The 14706-nt window shown below is 44.7% G+C and overlaps 1 protein-coding gene across 4 annotated transcripts; it reads left to right on the top strand.

Annotated features, from left to right (window-relative positions):
* LOC8058803 (phosphatidylinositol N-acetylglucosaminyltransferase subunit GPI1) lies at nt 4717-14706 on the top strand. Of its 4 annotated transcripts, none has more exons than XM_021450860.1 (12): nt 4718-5253; nt 6678-6771; nt 7204-7425; nt 8848-9279; nt 9410-9547; nt 9634-9737; nt 9809-10030; nt 10366-10860; nt 12640-13061; nt 13551-13644; nt 13721-13834; nt 14363-14706. In XM_021450860.1, the coding sequence occupies exons 3-12, from the start codon at nt 7237-7239 to the stop codon at nt 14370-14372; spliced, it is 2220 nt and encodes a 739-aa protein (XP_021306535.1). In that variant the 5' UTR covers nt 4718-5253; nt 6678-6771; nt 7204-7236; the 3' UTR covers nt 14373-14706. The 4 variants fall into 4 exon arrangements, with proteins under 4 accessions (XP_021306536.1, XP_021306535.1, XP_021306534.1 ...); XM_021450859.1 differs by having other exon boundaries at nt 6521-6771; XM_021450861.1 differs by lacking the exon at nt 6678-6771 and having other exon boundaries at nt 4717-5253.

Here is a 14706-nt window from a genome sequence, read left to right as displayed (position 1 = left end):
AAAAAGGCGGAAAAGGACACGGGATTCACCTTCCTTTGATCCACTCGCCATAGCAACAGCGGGAATCGTAGAAATGGAATCAAAACACCAAACAAACAAAAAGGGCTCAATCCACGTCTTACTAGATCGACGAGGATTAAGATTAAGAAAGAGGAAGAAGAATGGAGTTCATACTCTCTCGACCAACTCATCATGGAAAGAACGACGGTTGGATAAAGAGAGATACGACTCCATGATCCGAACTCACTCGTAGGGCACCACGACTGTGCATCTAAATCAGCACAAGGCTACTCCTAAGGCCCGTAGCGATGCGGTTGTCACCGCTAGGTCCGAGGGAATGCTATAGTCGAAGTGGTACGAGCATACGAGGTGGTTAGGATAAACACGCGAAAACAAGGTAAAGCCCGATGGCTATGGCGAGGCGACTCGCAGCTATGAGCTCCACCTAACGAGTTGGCTTTCATAAGTCCCACGATTGTCGTCCGCTAGTCTCCCACTAAACTAGGTCACGAGTGGCTCGCCAGGTGTGGGTAGGAGGCGCACCGACAACAAGTCCATGGTGACCACGCTTGTGGGTAGAATAGGGTCGCTATTATTCATAGCACTAGAGAGTCAACTAAAATGAGGGAAACGTGCTAGGTTCGGCATTACGGTCACCATGGAACGATCCAACGACCGAATGGTCGAACCTACTACAATCCCCGACCAGCTCGAAGGCTCTGTCCACAACAACGACAAACAACACACAACCACCAGACAACGCATGAAGAACCACAACACAACGACTGGCAACACGTTCGACGCAAGACGACACGGAGTAGCACATTTCCATAGCACAAGAGATAAATAGAGTAGACCGGCGCGAAGGCTCGACACAGGCAACAATGGATAAAGATAGATCATGCATTAAACAAGGTAGGAGATGTATGATTATGTACAGATGATAGATAAAGAAATGACAAGTATGAACAAGTGTATGAATGCAAGATAGGGTTTTTGTTGGCATCGGGAATGACGCCAACTAGGGTTCGGGGCTCGACCTTACCGAACACGAGGAAGGGCGTCGATCAGCTGCAAGCCTACTGCTGGCCGACTGAGGCTCGCTGCGGCTGGCCAGGATGTGCAGCAGGCATCGGGAAGGCGTCACATCTTCGGCAAGGGCACAACGAGGCCACTGCTTCCCTGCACAGTGGATGAATCGCGGCACGAAGGCCGGTCTCAGTCTGGAACGTGACAGAATGGGGAGCAGGGTGGAAGCTTGGTCATTGGTGGCTCACCGATGGTTTGGCTTGGCGAAGACATGGGCAGGAGCTCGACGCAGAGAACGCAGCATGGCGAGGACGTGGACGCGTCGGGGCTCGACGTCGTGCTCGGGGTCGCGATCACCATGGTCGGCGCTGACGCGGTGACCATCGCGACTTCCTGGCGTGGCCGTGGTGGAGGATGAGCTCGGTGGTGAAGTCCCAGGCGATGGCGTTGGCGTGACGGTGACCGCGGCAAGGCGAGGACGACGCGGAGGGGCGACGGGGCACGAGCACGGCGTCGTCGTGGTAGCTCGGGGACGGGGCTCGGCGCGGCGCGACGGCTCTGGTGCACGAGCAGGGAGGAGCTCAGGCAGTGGCGAAGCGCTGCAGGGAGCTCGACATCGCGGCGGCTCGGCGGTGGCGCGGCTCCGGTGCGAGGACGGCGTGGCACGGTCGTGGTTGGGGCGCTCGGGCTTCGTGGTTGCGGGCGACGTCGCGTGCAGCTCGGCGTTGCGGCGGCTCGGCGTTGGCGCCGTGAACGCCGGTAGAGCAGAGGTGGTCGGGGTCTCCGTGCTCGGCTGCCCGTGGCGATGGCGTGCAGCTCCAGCGTCGCGGATGGCGAGGCTCTGGGCGAGCTCGTCGGCGAGGTGACGCAGGTGCGCGGGGGCGAGGTCGTGGCCACGGTCATCGGGGTTCGGCCGGGGCTCGACTGCTGGATGGAGGGGGCAGAGGAGGAGGGCGGCGCCGTGGTGCTTGGCGGCGAGGCAGGAGGCGGCGAGCGGCTCTGCTGGGGAAGGAGAGAGCAGACAGCGGCGGCTCAGCTCTTATACGCGCCGGGCTAGGGTTCTAGGGGGAGCCACGTTCATCCTCGGCGTCCGCGTCCGCTGCGGGACACGCGGCGGGCATCAGGATCGAGGGGGGATGGGGTGCGGGCAGGGTCACGGGTGCAGGGGGCGGTTCTGCCCACTCTAGGCGGCGGCGGCGGCCTGGGCGAGCTGGGCGCGGGCGCGCGTGGCAGGCTTAGGGTTAGGGGGGGTCGCGCAGGGAGCTGGGCCATGCAGGCCGCGCGCATGCCTGGTCCTTGGGCCAGTGTGGAGGGAGCGCGAGGCGGGCCGAATGCGTGAGGTGGGCCGGCGGGGGAAAGGGCGCCCAGGCTGGGCCGAGCGGATCAGGAGGGGCACGGGGAATTCAGTTGGGCCTGCTGGTAAAGAATGGGGAAAAAGAATGGAGCCCAAGAAAGAAAGGAGATTTCCCCACTTTTGATTTAGAGGATTTTGAGATAAGACCTAGAGAAGATTTAGATGGGACTCGACGAAAGATTTGAGGGGGATTTGCCGGTGGAGTTTTGAGGTGAGACCAAAAAGGGAGGAGAGGTTTGAGAAGGGGACTTCGAGGAGGGTTCAAAAGAATTCAAAGGAGTTTGAGACGTACTCCAACAGAAAGATTGAGAAGGGATTCGCTTCGCCTTTGAGATAGGCTCAATGGAGATTCGAGAAGACTTTGCTACGGATTTGTGCACTCCAAAAGAAACTCAAAACCCTAAACAAGACCCAACTCAAAACGACTCTCGAATAGAAGCACTTGCCTACAAACAAATCTATATGTATGCCACGATTTGTTAGCGGGTTAGGATCGAGTTTAACCTCGAAACTATATGATTCACACGATTACAGGAAAAATTTTAAAAAAAGCTCGTATTTTTGATTTTCGTAAAAATCTGGGATGTTACACAAGGCAACATGGACGATCAAAGTCAAGACGCTCATGGGCAGAGAGATCGCCATCCAAGTCGCGTCCACAGATCTGGTGGGTATGATCAAGGTGCGCGTCGAGGAGCAGTAGGGCATCCCTCCCTGAGTAGCAGCGGCTCATCCTCGGCGACAAACAACTCGCTGACTACAAGACCTTGCAAGAGAGTGACATCCACCCCAATTGTGTTATCCACCTTGTTGTTGCTCTAAGAGGCGGTGGTTATAAGAAGTTGTTCCTGCTTCATTTAAGGTGATGCTTATCGTCACAAAACTTAAACTAGCTACGAGAGTCCTTTTCTCTTTATGTATTGTATTGATTGGAATAGAGATTTTAGTGAAAAAGTCATCTAATAGCTTGATCTTTGAATATTATTATCTTCTCTATTTTCGATTTCTCGCTAGTTAAAGATGAATAACGAGGATGACTCTGCATAATCTATATAGGATATAGAGAAATAGAGAAGCTGCTAAAAGATAGAAAGATATAGAAAATCATTTTTACTCAAATGACTCTCTAAATAAAATTTAGAGACTAAGTTAAAACTTAAAAGACTTTTGGAGGTGCTCTTATTTGAGACTAGCTAAATGCACATGTACTGCTAGGAATCATAGAAATTTATATGTGTGTAGTTTTTTTTATCATGAGAGTTAATTGTAAAATATTCATATCTTTTGCAATGGAATAGATAATTTATTTTTCATGTCTACCAAAACTGATTATATACGTTAGTTCAAGAAGATAGAAAATTTGCGAGAAGATAGCAAATTTGCGAATTAAGCAGGGGTGGATTCCAGGGGGGACTGTTTTTTTTTTTTTTGAGAAACCAGGATTTTTATTACTTCACATAAAAGTTTTGGTGGTTACAGCCCAAATCTTACAAGAACATCCTTGAAAGAAAAGAAAATTACAACTCAGTTCTTGTAGACAACTCCCGGTTTGCCTCGCCGCCGGCGGCCAGAGCACATTGCTTGAGGCCAACCTCCTCTCCGGCGAAGAATCACGGTTTTTTGTTGCCGTCTTGTGTAGCACGTCGATCCCGACCTGCTTTATAACTGCTGAACGACCCGGCTGGAAAAGATGGCCGTCGGCCATCACATCGTTGGACACCGAGGAATCTGACGCCACAAGGACCAGAGCCCTCAGCTCACCGAACGACGACGACGAACCCCGAAGGGGAGCGGCACCACCAAAGAAGGTGGGAACCAAAACCCAACCCGGTTTCTCATCGAGTTGGTAATCAAATCCACTAGAACCCCACCGTACATTTGACATCATGTCGTAGCTTGCGAGACCAGCGTCACCATTGATGGCATGGGCTCCGACGGCATAAAGAAGCATCCAGAGGAATCGGTTACCAACGCATAAGAAGAAAACTATGACATACCCGTCGGTACTGAATCCTCCGCAAAGGAAGCCATCGCCAAGCACCATGCACATCCCAGCCACAACCAAATCCCGCTCGCCACCAACACAAGCAACGGCAAAGGATCTCATAGGAAACAAAAGGACTCACCTCAAAGACAAGGAACAACCAATCCCCACGGACTACTATGGGAAAAAAAATAGGACCAGTGCATCGCCGGCCACACTTAATCCTATCTTATTCTATGGATAAGACTACTGGATGTCGGCGCCGGCGAGACAGCCGAAGGCGAGAGGTATCCGGCAGAATCAACGCTGGGAGATGGAAATCGCCCTTTTTTCGCCGCTAGTACTGTAGCAGGGGAAAAGAAGGGTCGAGAGGACTCTGAGCCTTCACGGGGGGACTGCTGGGGCTGCAGTCCTGGTCGTGGGCCAAAACAACTGGGAGCAGGTCTTCAGACCCAGCCCAGCAGCTCCCTCCACAGCCCAACTGTCAACCTTAGAGCGCAGACGAGCGACAGAAGCCCGACGCTCTCCCCTCCCACGCTCGGTCAGGTCGCGACTGCAGACTCCCCGCCGTCCGCGCGATTCCCGGCGCTCGCCGTCACCGTCGCCGTCGCCGCCTTCCCGGCAGCGGGCAGCGGCTGCCACCCGCCCTCCCCACCTCCCCCTCCCCCTCCCCGGTCCGGCGCCTGCGCGCCTCCCGGCCGCCTCCTGCAAGCCGCGGCCGGGTCTCCAGCTGGCCAGGGCACCAGGCCAAGGCTCCAGCCGGTCAGCCGCGGCCAGGTGCCCAGGTCTCCAGGCGAGAGGGTCACGGCCGCCCCGCTGTCGCCGACGCCCGGCCGCCCCTTGCCCCCCTCTTCTGCCGCTAAGAGTCAGAGTTCAAGCTTCAAAGGTGAGAACAGAATACAGAACAGTACCGTATCTGGTTGTTCAATTGCAATTTTCAAATATTCAGTGAATGTCACGTTAGTTCCTAACAAGTAATAATCGCATTGCAATTTGCAACTGCCAAGTAGTACGAAAATATTTTAGTATACGGCTAGTAAGATTTTTACCCTTGTATTTATTTAGTTAGCTCCTCCCTTGATCCGTTCCTGGATCCGCCACTGGAACTAAGAGTAGTTTAACTGGTTAGGTAAATTGCAGGAATTTGTTCCCATGAGTTTAATTTTTCGACCTGACAATTTCTTTTTCTAGAATTATTTTAGGATTTAGTGACATTGTTTTTTCAGTGGTAAGCGACATCGTGCTCCTCGGCAGCGAGGCACCTGTGATGATTTCGCCAAATCTCGAGATCTTTGGACTCAATCTCGAGTGTCTGCGGCTTTACTGTGATTAAAAACAAAGAAACAAAGAAAAGAACACATCTATATGACCTTTACTCAAAAGTTGATGTGAAAATTCACAGTATTAGATACCGCGTCTGTTTAGTACGTAATTTCAAAGGAACTCGATAGTCGATATCAACATTGACAATATCAGATACCGAGTCTGTTTATTAGCACACAATTTCAAAAGATAAGGTGTGTCATATTCACTTTGTAAAATCGAACCCTTTGGAGCAAGCAAGGTTCTGTGCTTCCTGTATTTTGAAACTACTTCTCTCCTCTTTGGTAATCGTTACAGACTTAATTGTTGATTGCTGATTCACAGCAGTGCAATTTTTTTTTGAACGCAATTCACAGCAGTACAGATTGATGTATAGCAGTAGAGACCTCAAACTAGTTGCTAATTGATGACTATATCTCTTGTCTCCTCTTCGGTCTTTGATGCATTGGTGATGTCTTGCACTTTTGGTATTTTGGTTGTTTAATTAATGCTCACCAATTTTATAGTTTTTTACCAAAATATTCCTTGGATTATACCAAATTATTATATATATTAGGAGACTTGGTTCTTCGTACCCTAAGCTAAAATTCTAGATACGCCATTGCAGGCATGAAAGGCTACACCCCATTAATCTGTACTCTGGTGTGCTTGATCTTGAATGTGCGTATGTGCTTGAATACTAGTCTGTCAGTCGACTTGAAGAAATTGTATAATTGTTAAGTTCCTACTGTTGTAGGGGTCCTGTAGTGAAAAACAATTGGTTGATCTGTTAATTGTTTGTGCCTGCCGGTGAATAGATACTTCATACTTGATTACTTGCTGTGATGCAGTCCTCATTTTGCTTGTGGCTTCGTCCTGAGTGGATAACATTGGCTACAGCAAAACAATTGGCAACAAAACCCAACTTAGAGGCGGCTAGCATTTTGGGCCGACCTCACCCTTCACATCGCCTCATTCCTCACCTTGACTGCATGGTGGCACCTCCAGATTGAAGCAGAGCTGATGGTGCCAGTTCCCTGAGTCTGCTTGTTGCTCCCTGACGGTTTCATCCACACCTGTGGTGGACCAAGCATTGCCCACAGTGAGCCCCCTTGTTCCCCTCCGTTCTGTACTCTTGGCATGCCAGATTTTTCATTTGTTTCTATAAAAACTGGAAGCAAAATTGTTGTGCTGTGTGTTAAATGGAAACATAATTTCTGTGGGTGTGATAAATAGAAACGAGACTATTGTAGGTATGTTAAATGGATTGCCCTGGTTGTATACAACGGTGAGATTTTCTTCTTTTTGTTGTTTCCTTTTGCCCTTCATACATGTTTTATATCTATTTCTTGTCAGTAAACTGCACCTGTTCTGCATGTACTTTCATTTCTCGTTTGTTTATAAGAATTCAGATGATTATTTACCCAATGAATAAACAATAAACATGAGTTTGTCTGGGATGATGCACATATGCAAACCTCTAGGTTGGTTTTGTTGCCATGTTGTTTTGCCGTAACTGATGGTATTCACACAGGACCCAAGCCCCGAGCCCCAAGATACAGCAGTGATGGACATTGAGCGATGCAGGATATGGTGGCCACGCCAGGAGCTGCAGCTCAAGCACAAGCCTTTCTCACCGAGGTTCATCCTGTTCGGATGGTTCTTCAGCAGTGCTGGTTCTATCGACATCGTCATCTCTGCAGTTGTGCCCCAAGATCACATCCTGCGCTCTTTTGCAACACTTGACACCCTCCAGGTCAGCATTGATGATTCGGGTTAAACATAGTTTACCATTGTTGCTTCATTATTGGGCATTTTTTGGTAGATGCATGAACTCATATTCCAGTAATCTATGTGCCAAATGCAGTATTGCGAGATTCCCTTGTAAAATCTTAGTTGAAGGTGAGGAAGTCGTCCATTTTGTATTTTAATCCCAAAGTAACGAGCTGCTTTAATCCAATTTAAAGTATTAAATGTAACTGAGGAAGATTTATGGTGCAGTTATAAGTTTAGTTTCTCTTCAGAGGAAAGTAGCCATTGAAAATGTTGTGCTGTCATTTAGATGTCCAATCTAGTTTACTGTAGTTTATTGAATGATATTGTTATTTTTTTCTCTAATATAGAAATAGACCTATTGTAATGAAGGGTCAAAGGGGCGAATTCTAGTATCTATTTATAAATGTGCACCCAAGAGGAGTTTCTGTTCCTTTCAGAGCCACCAACCATCAGTAAAAGAATAAAGTGGGACTGTGTGCTACTACAAGGCCCAGTTGATTTGGCTAGTTGCTTGAGTGTCTACAGATGATGTTCTGTTATATTTGTTGATTTGCTGTTAAAGAACAAAGAGTTGTGCTTCACAACAGCCGCGGTATGGGAGGGGTTAGGGAATTAAGTGGCTTAGGAATTGAAGGGCTATGGCTCCTGTCCTGTATGTTGTTTTTTATTTTGACATGCATAAATCAAATCCTCCAAGGTTGTGTTTTTCAGCAGAATTTTGGTTCCTTCTTCTAGCATGAAGAAAACGTTGAAGCTCTAGCGCTAAAATAATTTTAGCAATTGACAGTTAGCTACCTTTACTGGTGATAACTTTTACTCATGCAAATACTACTTAGCCACTTCTTCTGGTGATAGCTTTTCCTCATGCAAGTACCGCTTCCCCCTTGTCATGGTCTTTCCTTTTCGTCCTACATCCCCTTGTTCACTCTTCTCTGTTCTCACCCAGTCACCTTCCTCCTTCCTCTCCTCTGGTCCTCCCCTGCTTCCTCCACGAACTCTGGTGCAGTGGTGCCTAGGCGGTGCTTAGCACATAGCATTTTTTTAGAAGTTGGTCCTATCTTTACCATGCATTTGTACTAAACTACTTGTTCTTGAGTTGTTAAAGAATTTGTTTTGAGGCCCATCTCATCAACTCCAGAGGTTTGCTTTGCTATGTAATGCTTGTCCTTTTTCCTTGCTTGGGGGGAATTCCAGTAATCTACTGCTGAAATCATGTTATAATAATCTGTTTCATTTAATTTTGCAACATGCATGTTGAAAGGCACAACCTATGTTTTATGCTCATCTACTGATGTAGCTGCTAAAATTGTCCAAAGGAAAAAAAACTTGCTGCTAGAGTATGTTTATCTTGGTTGCTTATATTTTTCACAGCTGCTTTTCTCAATGTTGTCTCTCATGTTAGACCATCGTCCTTTCCTCAAATAAAAGGATGCCAGTAAGCCTACAAGAATCTGCTGCATTTATCATTCTCGGGGATTGTGGCCAACACCCCCCTAAAGAGTTAGAAGAATACTGCTTTAATAAATTAGAGCAGCTGCCCTTGGATGCAAAATTTGTTCAGAAAGAACATTTTGGCACAAGAAGAAACAATGCCATGATTGGATCAGTTGGGAATGGGGATCAGGGTCCAAGTTATGAGCATAGAAGATGGGGATGCGATTGTTGTGTGTTAGATGGTTTTCTGGATGCTTGCAGAAAGTCTGCAGTCAAAGAGGGCAGTTGGGTGCACTTGTGTTGGAAGTTTGGAAAAAACTTCAAGAGCAACCTGAATCAAGTTCCAGTTCTTCACCATTTGTATCTTGATGGCCAACAGATTGAAAACAATCGTTGCCACGTATGTAAGTCAAGGCTCTGTTTGTAATATCCTTGTATTCACATTTTTTTGAACTGTCATGTTTTTACACCTCTCCAGTTATTCGTTTGCTCTGACAAATTGATGAGATATTTTATTCAATTTATTCTAGGTCATACTATATGAGGTTCCGACAATTGGCAGAAACCATTTTTCACTGGGTTTGGATGCACCTCGTAAGTTGAATGTTTCTTTCAAAAAGCCAAATTGGATAAATGATCTACAAAAGCAACCAGCATTTCTTGATTTGGTATGTGCATGAGTGGTTTTGCATGTTATTTGTTCCTTTTTTTTTTGGTTAGATGGTCTATTAAGTCAGTTCATGTTTGTTTGAAGGATTCAATTGTTTTGGCGCTTAATTGTTCAAATGCAGCTAGACTGCCAGACACTCAGGAATGTTCTACCACAAGCTCTGGGGCTTATTTCATCTTTGCATCTGTGTAAGCACTATTGTTAACCTTCTCCACTCTGCTCCTTTTGTCGGCTCTTACCTTGTTACTTGCTTATTCAGATATGATGTCTTAGTTCAAGTAACATGGCACTGCGTGGGGATATTTTTGGCTTCAGCATCAACTATTCTCTACATCGTGATTCTAATATTCCGGAAATGTTTAAGCCATATGCCCCAGTACTTGATGCTTAATAAGGTTTTCAGACATTCATGGAATAACATTCATCTTCGCAGCTGTCAAATTCTCTACTGGCCAATTGTCCTCCAAGATGCTTCCCTAAGGTAGATTAATAGTGGATCCGTAGCTTCTTAATCTGCACTGTAACTTAAGTCACCATTTTAATCTGTTGTGACATATTAGCATAAAATTTTGTGCTACCCTTACAAGTTATTAACATATACCAAGGTAACAACATCATGATTCTTGTTATTACTAATCTTACATGGTTATTTTAATATGCAAAAGAGAGTTTACTGGTTCATTTCCATTTTGTTGTTTCATGTGATCTTTGTATTATGAATATTCAAGTGCATTTACATTCAGTACATAGTAGTTATCATATACTCAAGTGCAGATTATTGAAAATACTAAGCTTCACTTAATTATTATCGCTCAGCTCCACTGTGAATGTCGAATATGCACACAAAGCTGCAATTCGGAAGCATGCATTGTGGTCAAGTGTCATTGTGGATCTCCTGATGGGTTTTGTCCTTGGAGCAGCATTCTTGTTAAATACAGAGACTATTTGTATTTGGACTATTGCTCTCGTCCACCACATGACAGAAGCAATCTTGAGATCCGGTTGTGTGTGGCTGATGGGTGTTCCAGCTGGTTTTAAGCTGAATACAGAGTTAGCAGAGCTCTTAGGCATGATTTCTCTTAATGCAGTTCAAATTTACTCTACCCTTTGGTTCTTCGTGGGAGGCTACCTCAGGCATATAATTCAAGGCATTGCAGTCTCTGGAATTATTTTAGGTCTGACAGCTCCAGTTTCATTCTTTATTGACATTATCCAACTTGCTACGTTGCATGTTACCATGCTTCACTGGTTAATCTCATCATTATATTCAAGACAGATTCAGACAGTAGCATCATTGTGGCGTCTTTTCAGGTAACATACTCTTGGTGCACTCATGTGGTACTTGTTGAATAAGAGGGTACTAACTGCAACATATGTTTATTACTGAACGACTGACAAGTTGATCAATTGCTAAACATTAGCTTTGATATCACCTTTTTCTCTGTAGTTTGACTTTGACAAAAAAATGTTTGGTTATACGAAATAAATGGTACCAGATGCATCCTTGTCTATTTGAATTTTGGCGCCTGTCTGACTGTATTATTTTATGATACATAAACATGAGGGATTTGAATATACCTAATTTTGTGGTTCTTAAATCCTTAACATGACACAGAGCTGAGCTAGTTTGGGAAACAAAAAGGTTCGGGTTGAGGGAACTGCCAAGTTATGTGTACATGGAAAAGCGAAAGCACATTCTTGACTAAAATCCTAATCATCCATAATATAAAGTAAAACCCCTGGCTAGATCACTGTCCCCAACTAATGAGACAACTTCCACGAATCTAGCAATAGGAATGGGAAAATTGGTTCCATAGCATCAAAAGATCATCACTTTGGATGTTGCCATCAGAATATCGGTGTTCTGTAAAATACAAGGGGCAGAATGAGTCCATTTCAAATTCTAGCACTCTGTTACCTCCAAGACTGCAGGATGTTCTCCACTCCATTTTGAGCTGATGTATAAGGGAAATATTTTGCCCTTTGGTCATTGCACTGAAACTTGGGCATTGAGAATGGGTTGGTCAAACAGATTGACCATGGCTACCCTCACTGGCGGTGATGTCGACCCCTACGGCAGCCAGTGACCGACCTGGTTCGCCGTGCTGATGATTCACAGGGGGAGGCTCTGGGCTGGTGGTTTGAAGGAGAGGTCGGTAGCACTGTAGCAGCACTAATACGTGACAGTAGTGACATCCTCGATTCCGGCTTGGTCTGTGAGGGTATCAATGTAAAAGGGGTTCAAATGAAGCACGGGGAAGGGAATCATGAGGACGGCACTGTGGGCCGAGGTTGAGGAGCCCCTCAATGTCCAGCACTGCCAGGAGGCCATGGCCTGCCTGCAGCGCAAGATGTCAAAATGGAGCTCTGCCAAATCCTCCGCTTTGTCTACGAGAAGATGGTGCTTGATGGTGCTTGGCACCACTGAGATCTAGTAGTTCCACACACTCTTGGCCCAGCATGCATGTCTGCTGGTGTCGCTCCGTGCAAGGGTCCCTGGGTATTTTTAAATAATAGCTATAATTAATCAACTATTCTCATCCCATCCACTTTGATCCATCCAACTAAACAGAAAAATGGCTCGTCCCATCCATCTAACCAAACATGCATCATGGATATCCTTATCCCAATACCCATGGATCACCATATCCTATCAAATTTCATCCTTCAACCAAATGCACCTGTAATGGAGTGGTAAATTTGGAAAGCCTCGTTCTTGCCATGGTATCTTACAGAATGTTGATTGGTGATATTTCTTAAAGTGATTGTCTTTTGATGCTCTGGAACCAATTTTCCTTAAAATTGTCACTGGATGTTGGAAATAAATATTTCACTATAAATTACAGATTTTCTTTGCCAGATTACAACTATATCAAGAAGGATAAGTTTGACTGTGATTAGTTTTCACTTCTCCTCATGTATAGAAGCTAGTAGTGGAGCCAGATAACTTAATGTGTGTAAAAGCATAATGTTTGCACCATAAAAACTTAGCTAAATCTTTTTAATATTATTTCTTTCTTATCATTTTTATTTTCAGTTTTTTTCATATCTGCTTCAAAAGTTTGCTAACACTTGCTTATGCCATAACAGAGGGCGCAAATGGAATCCTCTTAGGCAGAGGTTAGATAGTTATGACTACACAGTTGAACAGCACGTGGTTGGTTCCCTGCTGTTTACACCAGTCCTACTTCTTATACCTACAACTTCTGTATTCTATGTATTCTTCTCTATCTTGACAACAACGGTTATCTGGGTGTGTGTGATGCTGGAAATTGTCATCGCTGTAATCCAATCCACTCCTTATGCTGAGTTAACTCTATGGGTGATGAGGAGACACAGATTTCCTGCTGGATTATTTTTCCTTCATGTGCCTTCAAGTGGACATACTTCTGAAGGTGGCGACCTATCAGCCCATCCAATTGGATGTTGCAATGAAAGGAGAAAGGAGGATCTAATCGACAAACTGTCAGAATCATTAGTTTCAGAACTTCACTGCAGCTATGCCACTCTTGGTAAAATGTTTCTCTTGACTTTTTCTTAGACCATTCTTAGTTGAATGGTTGATACATTCTTTGTTGGATACCTAATTTACAATAAATGTCAGCAGCAAAATGTCCATGTCATTGTACATGCCTAGTTTCTGTTTATTTGAATCATATATATTAAGACTTGTAGTTTACAACAAACTGAAGCCCAAATATAAATAGCTTGCACAACTTTCAAATAGTTCTATTTTGTGACCTAGCTAGATAAAAATGTGGTGTTCGTATCACCAATCTTCATGACTCGTAGCCAAATATCCCTGCCCCAACTTAATTTTTCTATGGTCTAATTTTAGGGTAAGAGGACACCACATTTTTGTGATGTGCTCTGTTCATATCACCAATAGTGTGCTTGCTTTTTGTCAATAGAATGCATCTTGCAGAGGCACTAGCCTGCAGTTGCTTTTTTGCTGTTCCACTTGCTGGTAATCTTCCTAACATAAAGGATGATATGTGCAGTTCAAGTAATCAGATCAAATTACGAGAGAGTTTTCAACAGGACTGGTTACTCTTTTTGCAAACAATTGGCATATGGGATCCTTAGCGGTGAAAGGTATAGCACAATCTATCAGTTTGATTTTTACCCTTTTGATGACATTTGTTTTAAACTCCTATGTTTCTTTGTTCAGGGTGCCTTCATCGCTGCATCTGCAGCCGTCTCCCTCATTTACCTGGATGAACATTGGTATTATAGAGTATTGGATGCACTGCTATGTTTGTGTCCTTCAGTGTGCACCAAAGAGGTGATTCAATGAAGTTTTGCATTAGCCTTCTGTTTTTATTTCTTAATTTAGCAACATGATGAAAGTTTGTTGTCCCATCTTTTATGCAAAGTTTGTTGTCCCATCTTTTATGCAACACTAATATGGCAAAAATAGCAATTTTTTACCGCATGCCACCAATTTTTTATCTGGTCATGCTTGTCTCTATACACCAAATAAGCATAGTATGAAATATATTTCATTCATGATGACTCAATGATACTTGTATTGTAAATAACTAAATATGAATAGTTTTTATGTAAACTTAGTCAGATTTTAGATGATTTGGTTTAGGGCAAACTAGAATGACTTTCTTTTTGGAAGGGATGGAGTACTCAGCTGTCATATTGGAACCTTCATCCGTGCATCAGATTTTATACGACCAGAGCTGTCACATTTGAGCTGATCCATTTTCTCATACGATTGTCATACATTCCATTTCTTGTTATATAGTTTTAATTTGCAGTTTGGATTTACGAACAAGATCTCACCAATTGCTGATATTTTCAGAGGTCCATGACGATTGCATTTGAATGAACCTTGGTTCATTTCTGCGGTTTTGGTTTCACTAGAGGTTTTCTTTTATAGTGGTGGTTAACTGTTCTGGAGGCAAGGGAGGGTCATCTTTACACTCATGGAGCCTTTTTCATTTTAACAGTAGCGGTACAAGATTTTAAGTCAGCTGTAATTTTATAGTTATATGGGATTTGCACGATTAGCTGTGTTTTCATGAAAGAAACTGAATATCAGCTAGATTGACGTGTGAGAGAAAACAACTCATGCTCTGCTACAAAGATGCTTCACTCAAACCTCATTGTTGATTCACTCTAATAGCTTTTTGCAGATGTCGGGTA

This window comes from Sorghum bicolor, chromosome 1 (genome assembly GCF_000003195.3).
Source record: "Sorghum bicolor cultivar BTx623 chromosome 1, Sorghum_bicolor_NCBIv3, whole genome shotgun sequence".
NCBI classification, from domain to species: Eukaryota; Viridiplantae; Streptophyta; class Magnoliopsida; order Poales; family Poaceae; genus Sorghum; species Sorghum bicolor.
This window is presented reverse-complemented; position numbering and strand designations above follow the sequence as displayed.